The sequence below is a fragment of the Canis lupus genome, chromosome 7 (genome assembly GCF_003254725.2).
Source record: "Canis lupus dingo isolate Sandy chromosome 7, ASM325472v2, whole genome shotgun sequence".
Lineage (NCBI taxonomy): Eukaryota > Metazoa > Chordata > Mammalia > Carnivora > Canidae > Canis > Canis lupus.
Window position 1 is genome coordinate 1,872,067 of NC_064249.1, and position 16,131 is coordinate 1,888,197.

General features: G+C 61.5%; 1 protein-coding gene across 1 annotated transcript in view; it reads left to right on the forward strand.

Annotated features, from left to right (window-relative positions):
* Positions 1-221: 221 nt before the first annotated feature.
* Positions 222-16,131, forward strand: part of KIF21B (kinesin family member 21B) — a 34,119-nt gene continuing 18,209 nt past the window's right edge. The window contains 19 exon segments of the mRNA XM_049111955.1: positions 222-243; positions 304-409; positions 1,442-1,497; positions 1,500-1,663; positions 1,968-2,150; positions 4,370-4,519; positions 4,602-4,736; positions 5,129-5,296; positions 5,637-5,752; positions 6,217-6,412; positions 7,452-7,641; positions 9,203-9,266; positions 9,346-9,564; positions 9,880-9,961; positions 10,370-10,487; positions 11,273-11,464; positions 13,301-13,500; positions 15,229-15,336; positions 15,731-15,799. Of these exon segments, the coding sequence (XP_048967912.1) occupies positions 222-243; positions 304-409; positions 1,442-1,497; positions 1,500-1,663; positions 1,968-2,150; positions 4,370-4,519; positions 4,602-4,736; positions 5,129-5,296; positions 5,637-5,752; positions 6,217-6,412; positions 7,452-7,641; positions 9,203-9,266; positions 9,346-9,564; positions 9,880-9,961; positions 10,370-10,487; positions 11,273-11,464; positions 13,301-13,500; positions 15,229-15,336; positions 15,731-15,799 (2,538 nt within the window).

Genomic DNA, 16,131 nt, shown 5'->3' on the forward strand with positions numbered 1-16,131 from the left:
CAGCGGCTCCCTTCCAGGTCAGAAACCAGCTCGGGGGGCAGGGGGCGGGGACGCTGAGAAGCTGGGTTCTGATTTCGCCCTGACCTGCACCAGCTGGGCGGGTGGGGGGGTGGGGGTGCTGCCCTTCCATTCCGGTCAGCCTGGCTGGGGAGGGCCGCTGCCCTGGAGGACCTGCTGACACCCGAGGGCAATCACTCCTGAAGGAACCCGGGCTACCCAGCATGTATGGCGTGGCCGTGGCCTGTGAGGCTCGCCACCCCACACCCCGCCCAGCTCGGCTCCCCTGAGCTCGCTCTCTCGCAGGCCACGGGCTCGGGAGCACCTCCGCCAGCCTGCAGCCCCAAGTGGGCCTTGGGGGCTGGGGCAGCCCCAGACAGGGACAGGATGGCGACTTGGTGGCCCTGGCTCCGTGGCTGGGTGCCCCTGGGCCCTGGATGCATGCTGGCCGGGCCCCCTTGCTCTTTTCTTCTCTTGGTAAATGTTGGCTTTGGGGAAGGGAGCCCGACAAGCAGCTCATTGTGAGCGCCTGGCCCATAGGGCTGGCTTGCGGGAGCCCAGGAGCTTTAGCGCCTACCGCCCCCCCCCCCCAGGCGGTTGGGAAGTGCTTTCCTGTCCCCACAGCGCATGCTCGCCCTGCACACTTGGTTGCCATGGGGACCCCGCTGCGGCTGCTTAGAGGAGGGAGAAGGGTGGCTGGATGGAGGTAGCCCTACTGTGGTTGGCCCCCACTGGTGCCACTTTTCTTCCCCTCGGAAGGGAGCCCAGCAGGATCTGGGCTGCAGCCCCCCCCCCCCTTCTAGAGGTGCCTGCCCTCCAGGCCTGGCAGGTCCGGGGGCGGCTGGCCCCCTGGGTCCCAGGGAGGACCCCGAGCTGCAGCATCTGAGGGGGGCTCTGCAGTGGGAGGATGCTGGGGGGGCAGGGGCCTGGGCCTCACCTCCCAGAAGGGGGCAAGCTGCCTTCTCTTCCCCATCTGGGGACACTGACCTCTAGGGCTCTCCGTGCTATCAGGAGCATGCGCTTTGACAGCAGACCTGGGTCTGGCCCCGTCACGTCCCACACTACAACCCCGAGCAAGTCACTGTGACTCTCTCGGCCTCCATTATCTCATCTGTAAAGTTAGTCAAATAATACGTACCCCACAGATTCACAGTGAAGAGGACCTGCATTCGTCCGCGTGAACTACTTTTGACACAGCCGATGGGTGGGGCACTTGATGGATGCTGGCAACTGCTCGATAAATGTCTGGGGGAGTAGATATTAGGACTACTGTTGTCATTATTATTGTGTCGTTACAAAAGTTGCCTTGGTCCTCTGGGAGGCTCCTGAGCTGCTTTCCTTGTTTTCCAGCTTGGGGGGGCGGGAGGGGGCAGGCAGTGGAAGTTTGGCCCGCAGGGTCTGCAGCTGCCGTGGGTCTGACCCAGGGCTGTCCTCTCCCGAGCAGGATTCGGCCCCAACTGTCAAAGGAGAAGATTGAGGGCTGTCACATCTGCACCTCTGTCACCCCGGGGAGCCCCAGGTCCTTCTGGGGAAGGACAAGGCCTTCACCTATGACTTTGTCTTCGACCTGGACACCTGGCAGGAACAGATCTACTCGACCTGCGTGAGCAAGCTCATCGAGGGCTGCTTCGAGGGCTACAATGCCACAGTGCTGGCCTACGGACAGGTAGGCCGCCCGCCTCTCCCCATGGCCCTGCAGCCTTGGTCTCCCCGTCTGGTAGGAGAGCGCGCCTGCCCCTTTGGAACACCTGAGGTGGAGCGTGCCACTGCCACCACCGCCACACTGCTGGTGACCCCAGGGAGGCTGTCCATCCCAGGGGCTTCTCCAGGGTGTGGCTTTGGGACCGGGAGGGGCAGGTGACCCAGCCTGGGAGGCAAATGGTAGGGGAATTGGGCCTGGCCCAGGGTCCAGGCCTTGCTGGTGCCCCCTGGAGGGTGCTAACAGCCGCCTTCCATCCCTGCCGATGCAGACAGGGGCCGGGAAGACATACACCATGGGCACCGGCTTCGACACGGCGACGTCAGAGGAGGAGCAGGGCATCATTCCCAGGGCCATCGCACACCTCTTTGGGGGCATTGCTGAGCGCAAGCGGCGGGCACAGGAGCAGGGTGTGGCTGGGCCTGAGTTCAAAGTCAGCGCTCAGTTCCTAGAGGTACTGGGACCTTGGGGGGGTTGGGGGGTGGCAGGAGGTTGGGCTTGTCCCTGGACAGTGGAATGGGCCTAGGGGAGCCATAGCAGCGTCTGCAGCTGACGAGTGTCCTGCTGCTGGAATATTCAGGCGAGACTAGCAGACCTCTTGGTGGGACACTCTGGAGAGAAGGGCTGAGTCAACAAGGACCGTTAAGATCTCTTCAAACCCTGACGGATTGTCAGCTCTGACACTCGTTAGCCGGGTGACCTCGGCCACGTCATGTCACCTCTGCACAAAGGCTGTGGTATCTGTTTCCTTTCGGGTTTCTGCAGTTGGCACGGAAGCATGTGCCTGGCACACAGTGAGAACTCTGGGTCTTGCCCATCCTCTGGCCTCTGCGGGGTGCTCCCCAGCCTCAGAGCAGCCTGTCCTATCCCCTTCTGGCCGACGTCCTTCCTGACCCCCTGACGTCAGCACAGGGAGTTCCTCCAGAAGGAGCCTTTTTTTTTCTTTTCTTTTCTTGCAACTGGTCCTGACTCTCTCTGGGAGCATGTCTGTGTGCCAAGGCCAGGATTTTGGCATCTGGGGACTTTGCGGGGGTAGAAGAGGGACCCTTTGGCCTATCAAGGCACCTCTCGGAAGGGTCTCTAGGAAAACAGGTGCATCTGGATACGTCTCACGAATGCCTGACTTCCCAGGCTCCTCCTCTAGGACTCTTGAAGCAGGTGGCTTCAGTTCTCAGCATCTGAAACCCCAGCCTGTAGGCCACCCCCTGTCCCGGCTCAGGGGCATTTGCCGGGTATGGGGCTGCCCTGGGCTCTGACTGGACCCAGGTTGTCCTCTGGAGGAGGATGTGGCTCCAGCCCTCTCCCAGGTGTTCCATGGCCCACCCTGCCCACAGCACCACTATTACTCCCTCCTGGGCACTCAGAGTGGCTGCTTTTCCCTTCGGGGACCCTGTATTTTAGACTTGAGAGTTTTTCTTTGTCCTGCCTGGACTTTTGCTTCTGATAAAGTGACTGCCTCTGTGTATGTGTAGGAGTGTGTGGTGTGCGCGTCCAGTGCTGTGTATCTCTAGAAGCTTTTCCATCTCTTTGTTTTCTCCTTTTCTCTATCCTGTTGCCATGGGCATCCCCAAAGAGTAAGGCAGTTCCTAGAAAACTCATGCCAAAGGGTGAACCACAAGGAGTTAAATGATGCCAGTATGCCTGTCCCGACAGGCAAGCAGACAGACAGACAGACACCATGGCACCCACGTCTGCACCAGTCCCTTCCGTTTCCCCTTCCCCTTCCTGTGGAGTATTTCTGTCCCTTTAAGGCATCAAAGCCTCGGATGTCGGATGTCAGGGCTGCAGCCCGCCCCTCCCCCACAGGATCCTGCTGGCAACCGCTGGAGCTGCCCTCCCCCTCCCCCAGCACACTCCTCAGCCCCAGCTCCCAGGCCCCCAGTCCCCCAGCACACTCCGCAGCCCCCCAGGACACTCCCCAGCCTCCCAGACCCCCCCAGCACACACCCCAGCCCCCCAGCCCCAGGTCCCAGCCCCCCAGCCCCCAGCACACTCCCCAGCCCCCCAGCACACGCCCAGCTCCCAGCCCCAAGCCCCCCAGGACACTCCCCAGCCTCCCAGCCCCCCAGCCCCCAGCCCCTGGGTCCCAGCCCGGGGAAATATCCCAGCCCCTCAGCAGGTGAAGCTTTCCCTGCCCTGGATTCCAAGCACAAGAATCTCCAAGGCTGAAACCATGTGAAATAAAGTGACTGTTCCCCCCGGGCAGGCGCTCCTGGCCACTTTCCTCTTTCACTCCATCACCTCAACCCCTAGGGACCATGGGATCAAGCCACGGCCTCTACTGTCCCCTCCCTCATCTTTTCCCAGCTTAGGAACATAATAGCTTCTGCCCTAAGTATGGTCCTATCATCCTCATCGACATCTAGTCCCCTTTCTGTCCTCAGTCCCCTGCCAAGATGAAAGCTGCTGAACGCAGGTTCCTTGGGGAGTAGGAGCACAACCTCACTATAGTTCTGCCCAGGACCCATCTGCCCCCCACTCCTGCTCAGGAGAGAGATCCTAGAATCCAGAACCCCGAGGGGACCAGGGTCGGCACATTCGCCTCGCGGGTCCTCAGTGTCCACATCTGCAGAACGGAGCTGGTTTATAAACATGGGGAAAGCCCCCTCCATCTCCTGGGGCCCCGTGCCATGTGCCACACGCACCCAGCAGCTGTTTCTGCCTGCCCCCCAGCTCTACAATGAGGAGATCCTTGACCTGTTCGATAGCACCCGTGACCCTGATGCCCGCCACCGCAGGTCCAACATCAAGATCCACGAGGATGGCAATGGTGGCATCTACACCACAGGTGTCACCTCCCGCCTCATCAATTCCCAGGAGGAGGTGAGCACCTACTGGAGGTCCGGGGCAGGCAGGGGCGGCTCGGTGGCCGGTCCGGTGTCCTCACCTGTGCCTCCCTCCCCAGCTGATCCAGTGCCTGAAGCAGGGGGCCCTGTCCCGCACCACGGCCAGCACCCAGATGAACGTGCAGAGCTCCCGCTCACACGCCATCTTCACCATCCATGTGTGCCAGATGCGCGTGTGCACCCAGCCCGAGCCAGTAAGGAGCTCACGGAGGCCCAGGAGCTAGTGCTTCTGGGGGGGCTTCTCAGGAGGGCAAGAGGAGGCAGGAGCCACGGATCTGAAGCTAGCAAATCTGGGTGTGGGGTTTGCCTCTGCCACTTGTTGATTTTTCTTTTTTTCTTTTTCTTCTTTCTTAAGCCTCGGTTCCCTACCCGTACAATGGGGGTAACCTCTAGGTTGGGAGGGTTGAATGGGAACCAGGCGTGTGCAAGTGCGATGCGCACTGTCATGTGCTCTCACGTGCCAGGGGAGAGGCGCCCTGCAGCCTGCATCCCCCCAGACAGCATCACTGAGGCACAAGGGCTGAGAGCAGAGGCATGGCGAGGCAGGCCGGGGGCCAGGTGAGTCAGATGCCAACTTCTGCTGCAGGTGAATGAGGCAGTGACTGGGCTTCCTGAGGGCACCGCTCCCACCAGTGAGTATGAGACACTCACCGCCAAGTTTCACTTCGTGGACCTGGCTGGCTCCGAGCGGCTGAAGCGGACGGGGGCCACCGGCGAGCGGGCCAAGGAGGGCATCTCCATCAACTGCGGCCTGGTAGGCACACAGCGGGCCACCAGCCCCGGCAGCCAGCCCAGCTCAGTCTCAGACCCTTGCCAGACCCGATGGGCCCACGGCGGTCCGTCCTCCTTGGGCCTCTTGCTGGCTGCCGGCCGGGGCCCCCGCGTGTCACTGCTGTTAGGTCACTGGTCCTTTGCCCTCACCCTTGCCCCCAGCTTCCTGGCTTCACCAAATGATCACATCTGCGTGTAAACCCGGTCAGGGAGCTTGAGGGCTGCTGGGTCATCGAGGCAGGAACCATTGGCTCGGGGGCTGTCTTGTCCCGACTCCCTCTCTCCGCGAGCGCCTCTCAAGTCCCGGGCTCTGTCTCCCACAGCTGGCCTTGGGCAACGTGATCAGCGCCCTGGGGGACCAGAGCAAGAAGGTGGTCCACGTGCCCTACAGGGACTCCAAGCTCACTCGGCTCCTCCAGGACTCGCTGGGGGGCAACAGGTACCCTAAGGCCGATATCCGGGGGTGGGACAGGGGAGGCAGGAACCTCCTGGAGGATCCTGCTGTGAGGGTTTGGTTCACGAGGGCCTTGTGGACGAGGAGGCCTTCCTGCTGCGGGCTGTGGGCTTGGGAGGCTGGAGCCTTGAGAGGCCGCGTGACCTCCGGCCTGTGTGATCAGACTCAGTTCCCTTGTCTGCACCGCTGGGAGACATAGAGGCCAAATGGGGTAGTGGGGGGGAGCCGCTCAGGAGATACAGAGCTGGGACATGTCTGTGGGTTACCGCTGTCGGGAGGCACCCCAGGGCCAGGGGGCCGGGGGCCGTGTCCCGGGGTGCCCAGCTCCCCCGGGCATTAAGGCCGGAGGGGAATGGGGGGAGCAGCAGCTCCGCCCAGAGCGACGCCTGCGGGGGCTTGGCTGTGCCCCTCGAGAGCCTCACCCCCTGCCGCCGCCCCCCCGCCCCCAGCCAGACCATCATGATCGCCTGCGTGAGCCCCTCCGACCGGGACTTCATGGAGACGCTCAACACGCTCAAGTACGCCAACCGGGCCCGCAACATCAAGAACAAGGTGGTGGTGAACCAGGACAAGACGAGCCAGCAGATCAGCGCGCTGCGGGCCGAGATCGCGCGCCTGCAGATGGAGCTGATGGAGTACAAGGCGGTGAGCGCGTCCCCGGGGCGCTCCTCCTGCAGCTCCCTCACCTCCCCCCACCTCCCCACCACCTGGGGGCATCGCCCCGCAGTGCCCTGAGGGGAAGGTGCCCTGAGGGGAAGGAGGGGACGCGGGTGTTCTCCTGCACGAGCGGGTGCCCGGTGCTCCACCTGTTTCGCATGTGCTGGATGTGCTACGCTGGGCCACACGAGACCCCTAGACTGTGGTGCAGAAGAAGAGTAGTTGGTGGGGCCAGCATGGCCGGGGCAGGGCGGAGGACAGAGCTGCCGTATTCACTCGGGGCTCAGTCAGGGAGGGCCTCATGGAGGAGCGGGCCTTATATATGGAGCCTGAGAAATGAATGAGATACCGTCCAAAGCAAGCGGAGCAGGCATTCGGGGACGCAAACAAGCCGTGCACATAGGAGCGGAGCTGGGGAACGGGGGTGCTTCTTGGGGAAGAGTCTAATTCCATAGGACTAAGGCAAAGGGCGGTGGCTGCTAGGGGCCCCAGGTGTGAAGCTGGTGCACGAGTGGGATTGGGCTTGGCTTGCCCTTTGTTCTAAAAGAATGAAACTTAGCTGCCTCCCTTTCTGAAAGTCAGGGAATTTCTTTCCCGAAGAATTTCAAGATCTAACAACATTAGCACTAGGTTGGCCGGGGAGGGCGGAGCTGCTGACCCCTTTAGACAGAGTCTGGGACTCTGTTGGCTCCAGTCCCCACCACTCCCTGTTGTCTCGTACTGAGGCTCGTTTACTCATTTGTGCCGACTCCCTGGGCCCGCAGGGTTTTGGCCCTTGGGTTACACTCATGGCAGTATGAAGGTGGGTGGTGGGAAGGTAGGGGAAGGTAGGATTGGGGGAGGCTTGGAATGGCTGGTCATAAAACTTGGACTTTGGGTTGTCAGGGAGAGCCCTGGGAGACAGGTGCCGTGTTCTAGAAGTCGTGGAGTCGGGGGGAGACCGGCGGTGCTGCTAGGTGCATCGTTAACCCCCACACACACCGTGAGCTCTGGCACCTGACTGCCCCCTGCCCGCCCCTCCTCCCAGGGCAAGAGGGTGATCGGGGAGGATGGTGCCGAGGGCTACAGCGACCTGTTCCGGGAGAATGCCATGCTGCAGAAGGAGAACGGGGCGCTGCGCCTGCGGGTGAAGGCCATGCAGGAGGCCATTGACGCCATCAACAACCGCGTCACTCATCTCATGAGCCAGGAAGCCAACCTGCTCCTGGCCAAGGCCGGTGAGTCGGGGTGCACCGGGCCAGCTGGGGACCCCCCGCCGCCCCATACCCACCCTAGGATATTAGGCAAGCTGGGTGGGCCAGCCAATCAGTTCACAGGTCAATGCATTTATGAATTTTTTCCAATTGATTTTTTTTAAGATTTATTTATTTTGGGGTGGGGGGTACGGCAGAGGGAGAGGAAGAAAGAGAATCTGAAGCAGACTCCCCACTAAGCCTGAGGTCATGACCTGAGCCAGAATCAGGGGTCAGATGCTTAACTGACTGAGCCACCCAGGTGCCCCCCCAATTGATTTTAAACATTTTTTTATGACCACAAGCAATAAATGATGCATCCTCCTTGCTTAATGTGCACGCATACCATAAAGGTTAAAGAGCCCTCTCGCTAAACTCTCTGCTCCACGTCCTCCATACTGAGAAGTAGCCCCGTGCACATTTCCCACACCTTTGTCGGTACCTTTGCTCCAAGTGTGAGTGCGTGAATGTGTGTTCATATGTACGTACGCACACGTGTGTGAGTACATGCCGCCCTTTGTTTTTCTGCGTATGAGATGATACGTATTGTCCTATGACTTCCCACTGTCACTTGGCATTATGCCTTGGAGGTCCTTCCATCATGAAAACGTAGAAATCTACTCCATTCTTGCAAACTGCAGAGGGTTCCCTCGGTGACGACGGTGAACACGGCTCCCAGCCCTCCCTGGCTGGGCTTTGTTGTCTCCGATATCCTGCTGTCACCGCCAGTGCTTACGTATACCTGTCACATGGACGAATGTTTGCTTGATGTAGATTCCTTTCAGGGAAAGGCCCATGTGTGCTCCCCTCTTTGTTTTACTTTTAAGATTTTTTTTTTTATTTATTTATTTATTTATTTATTTATTTATTCATTCATTCATTCATTCATGATAGACGTGGAGAGAGAGAGAGAGAGAGAGAGAGGCAGAGACACAGGAGGAGGGAGAAGCAGGCTCCATTCAAGGAGCCGGACGCGGGACTCGATCCCGGGACTCCAGGATCGCACCCTGGGCCAAAGGCAGGTGCTAAACCACTGAGCCACCCAGGGATCCCCATCCCCTCTTTTTTTTTATTAAAATAATTTATTTGGGACAGGCCGGGGGGCTCAGTGGGTTAGCACTGCCTTCGGCCCAGGGCCTGATCCTGGGGACCCGGGATTGAGTCCCACGTCGGGCTCCCTGCAGGGAGCCTGCTTCTCCTCTGCCTGTGTCTCTGCCTCTCATGAATAAACAAACAAATAAAATCTTTAAAAAAATAAAATAAAATAATTTATTTACTTATTTGAGAGAGAGAGAGGATGTGTACAAGACAGGGGAGGGAAGGGGAGAAGCAGGCTCCCCGCTGAGCAGGGAGCCGGATGTGGGGCTCCAGCCCAGGCCCTGAGGTCACGACCTGAGCCCAAGGCGGCCGCTTCCCAACTGAGCCCCCCAGGCACCCCCATGTGCTCCCCTCTGGGAGGCCGTGGTACGAGACCACCAGTTCCGAGCCGCAGAGCTTAGTGTCCCTGAGCCTCCGTGTTGTCCTCTCCGCCGCCTTCCCTCTCCAGGTGATGGCAACGAAGCCATTGGCGCTCTGATCCAGAACTACATCCGGGAGATCGAGGAGCTGCGGTGAGTGAGCCCCCGGCTGGGCGCGTGAGGGGCCTGGGGGGCCGAGGGCCGTCCCCCCAACACTGGCTCCCCCGCGCAGGACGAAGCTCCTGGAGAGCGAGGCCATGAATGAGTCCCTGCGCCGCAGCCTGTCCCGGGCCTCGGCGCGGAGCCCCTACTCCCTGGGCGCGTCTCCGGCTGCCGCGGCCTTCGGGGGCAGCCCGGCCAGCTCCATGGAGGACGCCTCGGACGTGATCCGCCGGGCCAAGCAGGACCTGGAGCGGCTCAAGAAGAAGGAGGTCAGGCAGCGGAGAAAGAGGTGAGCGAGTGCGCCCAGGGCCGGGTGGGGGTCCCAGCAGCGCGCCGCCTCCCGCGCTGGGCGGCGCTGCCCGGGGCCACTTGGGGGCCACTTGGGAGCGCACCGAGCGCCTCCGCTCAGCCTCCTGGCGGGGAGCCAGCCACCTTCAACGCTGCGCCTTCCCCCAGGGAGGGACGGGCTGACCCAGGGCTAAGGGATGGGCGTGGAGAGGACCAGAGGATTCTCTGCGCAGTCCCCGGCCCCCTCCTCCGTCGAGCCCCACCGCCCCCTGCCTCGCGCTCCAGGCTGACCTGGCCTACCCTTCCCCCTGGGCAGCCCCGAGAAGGAGGCCTTCAAAAAGAGGGCGAAACTGCAACAGGAAAACAGTGAGGAGACGGACGAGAACGAGGCTGAGGAGGTGAGGACCGCGCCTGTGCCCTCCCCTCGGGGGCAGAGCAGGGCCAGAGCAGGGGCAGAGCAGGGGCACGGCTGGGTCTGCCTCCGGTTGAGTGGTCCCCGGGCTCCCCGTAGGGCCGACGGGGGGAGGCGGCTGCGGCGATCTCCCCTGTTTCCCACTTCATCCCGAATGGGCGAGGCTGGGGGGGAGGCTGTCCCTGAGGGGCCCTGCCCAGGCTGTCGGGGCAGCAGGCGGCACTCTTTCGGGACTAGGGGTGGGCGCAAGGGGCGCCGACCGCGGTCTGCCCCACTCCCCGCCCGCTTGACACCCTGAGGCCCAGTCCAGACGCCCTCCGCTTCTGGGCTCTCCCCCGAGGCCAGGCCCAGGCTGAGCGAGGCCCACCCACCCCTAATGCTGCTTGGTGCCCAGGAGGAGGAGGAGCGAGACGAGAGTGGCTGTGAGGAGGAGGAGGGGCGTGAGGACGAAGACGAGGACTCGGGCAGTGAGGAGAGCCTGGTGGACTCGGACTCGGACCCTGACGAGAAGGGTGCGTGTGCCAGGCTGGGGCGGGGGGGGCGGGGGGGTGACACGCCCAGCGGCAGGTGCTCAGGGCGGGCTTTCGTTTCGCACAAGGCTCAGAGAGACTCTGCAGACCCTCCAGGTAGAAGGCGCTGAGCCAGGTGCCCGTGGGCGAGGGTGAATGTGCACATCCAGGGCCTGGAACTCCAGACCTGACCCCTGCACGAATCACAGTAGCAGCGATAGGGGTGGGGGCGCTCGTTATCCACTAGGCGCTGCTGAGCTGTCCTCCACATGGCCTGGGGCCTCCAGGTCTCCCCACGACCCTGTGCAGAGGTGCCCGGAGCTCCCCCAAGCTCAGGGAAGTCTAGGGACTTTCCCCAGCGTGGCCGATGCAGAGCCAGGCCTTGAATGCAGGTCTGGCCGGAGCCGACACCCACTCCTCCAAATGGGGACACCTGCCGTCAGGGCGGAGGGTCAGTGTGCCCTGCTGCCATTGCTGCCTCGCCGCCCTCCTCACCCGGCCTGGGTCCTGTGCCATCTAGGACACGTAGACGTTGGCCTCTGTGGCTCTGGTGCGGTGGGGCTGCTGGGGTACCCAGAACCCCCTTCCCTGTCTCGCATTTCTGACGTGTCCCCCTGCCTGGCAGCCCTTACCTACCCTGGGATGTACCATTTCCCGCAGCCTCTGGTCACTGACCGGTCACGGCTCACCGCAGGGAAGCCCCCAGCAGCCCACCCTGCCCTGAGCCTGTGGCCCTGGACTAAGCCTGTCTCTGTGCCCCCCACCCCCACCGCCACCCCCACCCCCAGAGGTGAACTTCCAGGCAGACCTGGCCGACCTGACGTGCGAGATCGAGATCAAGCAGAAGCTGATTGATGAGCTGGAGAACAGCCAGCGGCGGCTGCAGACTCTCAAACACCAGTATGAGGAGAAGCTGATCCTGCTGCAGAACAAGATCCGAGACACGCAGCTGGAGCGCGACCGGGTGCTGCAGAACCTCAGTGAGCTCCCCCCCACCCCCGCCCTCACCTTCCCCCCGAGGCCCCTCCGCTCCTGCAGGCCCCGCCCAGCAGCTAGCACCTTTGGGACCTACCCCAGGCTTCTGGGCACGGGCTGGGGCCCTTTGACCCACTGTCAACGAGGCCTTGTGTCTAAGTCTACTTCTACGCCAAATCTTACATTTATTATTCACGTTATTTCATCAGAGCCCTTTATTTCCTTAGGCACATGGGCACCACCCTCCGCAGCTTTTGATTTTTTCCTGCATTCAGTCCCTTGAGCATTTTCCTTGAAACCCATTTACAACCTGACTTGTCACATTCTATCGTCTTCACACTGCTCTGAGCACACGCGTTCGAGGACCGATTCGATCCTTCGCTTACTCAGCAGACATTTGTTGACTCCATCTCACAGAGCGGACGTTATCGTAGGTGCTCGAGGAGGTGGGGGAGCAAATCCCTGCCTCCTTCTGGTGGGGAGAGATGGACATAAGTAAGATACATAAGCAGAATCTGTAATGTGCCCAATGGTGATAAGTAGCATGAAAAGAAAAAAACAGAACAGGGAAGGAGGACAGGGCATGGTGGGGAGAGGATTGGAGTTTATTTATTTATTTAAAGATTTTATTTATTTATTCATGAGAGACACACACAGAGAGAGGCAGAGACACAGGCAGAGGGAGAAGCAGGCTCCACGCAGGGAGCCCGATGTGGGACTCGATCCTGGGACCCCAGGATCACGCCCCGGGCTGAAGGCTGCGCTAAACCGCCGAGCCATCCGGGCTGCCCAGGTGATGTAGGTTTTAAAAGCACATGGGGAGCATTGGGGGCTGCTGGGGGAACGAAAGTGGTGGCTTGAGGCCGGTTAGGAACCTGTCAGTAGAGATCCTGGTGAATCATTAGGAAAAAGAATTTAAAAGAAAAGAACAGGGCAACCCCGGGTGGCCCAGTGGTTTGGCGCCGCCTTCGGCCCAGGGCGTGATCCAGGGGTCCGGGGATCGAGTCCCACGTCGGCTCCCTGCAGGGAGCCTGCTTCTCTCTCTGCCTGTGTCTCTGCCTCTCTCTCAGTCTGTCATGAATAAATGAATAAAATCTTAAAAAAAGAAAGAAAGAAAGAAAGAAAACAACAGATCCTAGTGAACGAGGATAAGACTGGAGGTGGTGGGGAGTTGTCCCCGTTCTGGACACACTTTGAAGGTAGAGACAAAAGTTTTTATCGATGGGGTGGAGGATACAAGGGGAGCCGAGGATGTCTCTAGACTTCAAGGTTCTGGAAGGGTGGTGGTGACGTCTGCAGAGATGGGGAAGCCTGCTGGGCTGAGGGCGGCGACAGAGATTGGGAGTCTGGTTTTGTGCCTGTTAAGCCGGAAATGTCTGCTACGCGTCTCCATGGAGACACCTGTTGGCATTTCGGGCAGCAAAGGTCAAGGACAGAGAACAGTGTATTGCTTCTGCTCTGGCATGCCTCACTGCCTTCTTACTAGCTCTTCCCCCCCCCCCCCCCCCCGGCCTGGTCCTTTCCTCCTCCAGTCATGGATCAGAACCGAGCCAGCAGGAGTGACCCACGGGACCCTCGTAGGAAGCTGGTGCCTGGGGGGCCCAGAGACCTTGAGATAAAAACACCCCGTCTAGGTCCACTAGGATGTCGGAGCAGGGAGCTCGGCATCTTCCACTCTGATCCCCTCATTGCATAATAAGAAACGGGCACGCAGAGGGCTGTGACTTGCCCCAAGGCCTGCAGTGACACTAGAAGCCAGGCGCCTGCTTCCCACCACCCCCCCTCTGAGCCGGAGCGTCTGGGGGTGCTCAGGGCTGACAGGCACCTGTTGCCGCCCACAGGCACCATGGAGTGCTACACGGAGGAGAAGGCCAACAAGATCAAGGCGGATTACGAGAAGCGCTTGCGGGAGATGAATCGGGACCTGCAGAAGCTGCAGGCTGCGCAGAAGGAGCACGCGAGGCTGCTCAAAAACCAGTCCCGCTACGAGAGGGAGCTGAAGAAGTTGCAGGCCGAGGTGGCCGAGATGAAGAAGGCCAAGGTAGGGGCCAAGGGCGGCCGTGCGATGTCCTCTTAGAACCCACTCACCGTGTTAAAAAATAATCATCACGGCGAGCAAGGACGGTCTTCTTGACACACAGCCGCGTGGCGTGACTCAGCCTGTCCTGGGCCCGGACGTTGTGCTCTAAGCCGGGGCCTAGTCTGGGGGAAGCCAGCTGAGGAGCTCCAGGGCCGCTCTCACCCCCGCGCTCTGTGGTGGGACCCCGGGTAGCTATGGGGCCCGGTGGGGGCAGCCTTTGCCTAGGCAGTGATACCCGCAGTTAGCACCGTAGGGATGCTCACTGCGCCGGGCTCTAGGCTGGTTGCCTAACGTGCGTGAGTGTAGCAGGTCCTGTTCGTCTCCCTGCTTTGTGCATGGGAACGTGAGGCACACAAAGTTGGGCGGATGGCCCCCCCCATCCAGGGGGACACCACTCCTCCCCGGGAGCCTCTGACCCCTGGCCCCAGCCTGGCCCCAGCCTGGCCCCAGCAGGTACCACGTCTCAGGTTCGCCCGCAGCTTCTAGCAGGCCGCGGTTCTCGGCTCAGGCTTGGGCGGCTGTGCTCGTTGCCAGGCCTTTGGGAAAACACGCATTCGGGACCCTGAAGACCCGGCAGCGGCAAGCCCTCCTCTTCTCTGTAGACTCACCCCTGCAGAGCCTGTGCTCGGAGAGAGGAGCCCTCCCCACCAGCCCCCGACCCTCTTAGAACCTCCCTCCCTCCCAGGCTGCATCGTCTCAAGACTGTCCTCAGGGCAGCGCAGGCTGGTGACATTCCTGGTCGCGTCTGAGGCCCAGTGGCCGGGGAAGGACCGACCTCCGCGTGACTCTCATTTCCCTGTCACTTGGGAAGTGTCTGAGGCCCTGCTGCGTACGTTGCACTGTCACGCTCTGGGCACCAGGACGTGGCCGGAGGGGCAGACACAGGGCCCCGGGTGCGCGGCTGTCTGTCGGGTTGGGCGTCTCCGGCCACGCTGCTGGTGTTTCTGTGCACCTGCCACAGCTCTGCCCACCCCAGCTTCCAGGCTCTCCACGCTTCACCACTGGCTTTGCTCTGGGCCAGCCAGCTGGCATCTTAGGGCTATAGTAAGAGCTAGATTTGGGGGCAAAATGACCTGGGCCAAAATTCTGACCGTTCACCAACCAGCTTTGTGACTCTCAAGTCGTTTGTCTCCCGGAGGTTCCTTTCCTTGTTTATAAAACGAGAACAGCCGTGCCTCCCCACCCATGACTGTCACAAGAGCGCTGCCTGGCGTAGAGCAAGTTCTCGATACGCGGTGGTGGCTTACACCGTTGTCCCGTGAGCCTGGCCCTGGAATGTGGCTTTGACCGTCCCCTCAGCCCTACCTGGCGCTCAGCTGTCCGCTCAGCTGTCCGTGGCAGAGAAAAGCGCTCCACCCAGGCAGGATAACCTGCCTCCCGCGAACCCGGGCTGGTCCTCGAATGGCCACACCCAGGACAGGACGGTGGCTCTGGGAAAGGGCCACCAGGGGCCGTGATGTGCGCGAGCGAGCTGCAGGGTTTACCAAGTGGTCACACCTGCTCAGCCGGGCCAGCAGCGAGGCCCCCCTTCCCCATCCGGGTGCCCAGGTCGGTGGGGTGCAGCTCAAGTCCCACGCAGGAGTAGGGGCAGACCCTGAACCCCACGCCAGTGCTGCTCCACGTCCTCCCAGCCAGGCCCTCCCCGGCGGTGTGGGCCCCGCCTCACCCCCACCACCCCGCCCCTCCCAGGTGGCCCTGATGAAGCAGATGCGTGAGGAGCAGCAGCGACGGCGGCTGGTGGAGACCAAGAGGAACCGGGAGATTGCTCAGCTCAAGAAGGAACAGCGGCGACAGGAGGTGAGGGGCAGCCCTGACGGGCCCTGGGTCCCACGACCATAGCGGTGACAGTCACACTTGCAGCAGGGCCCGGAAGGGCACAACACGGCAGGCCTCCAGTCCACCCCCTCTAGTGTTGGGCCGGGGGGCCCTCGAGCCCCAGAGAGACAGGACCTCGCCCAGGTCACAGGTAGCCAGAGCCACGCGTGGCGTGGACAAGAGGCTGAGGGCACGCCCTGCACCCCGACCTCCGGGAAAGGGACCCAGACTCAGGCTCCCATCTTATCAATAAGTTTTGGCTGCTCAAGCGAGAATCAGCCCCAAAGCCAGGCTCTCGCCTCCAGAGCTGGGCGGACCAGGCCATGGGGCCTAAGGGGCCTAAACGTGGACCCCCACCCCCTTCTCTCACCCGCAGTTCCAGATCCGAGCCTTGGAGTCCCAGAAACGGCAGCAGGAAATGGTCCTGAGGAGGAAGACCCAGGAGGTGATGAGACCCTGCGCCCGTCCTGAGTTCCCCTGGGGCCGGGAGGGAGCAAGTCCCGCCGGTGGCTCTGGCTGTCCCTGCTCTCTGCACGCAGCGGAGCAGAGCGTGCGTGAGGCCTGTTGCAGGGCCGAGGCCTGGGCCAGGCTGCAGGCTCCTGTCCCAGAGGCCTGAGATCTTAATTAAGAAGGTGGAGGAAGTGTCTTGTGTTCGTTTCACATCAAACAGGGAACCCCTGACTCTTGCCCAGGCCCAAGCTCGGGCCAGGACGGAGCAGCCCCTGTGCTCGCCCTATCTTGGCACCCCCCAACTGGGGCCCTTTCATGGGTTCCAGG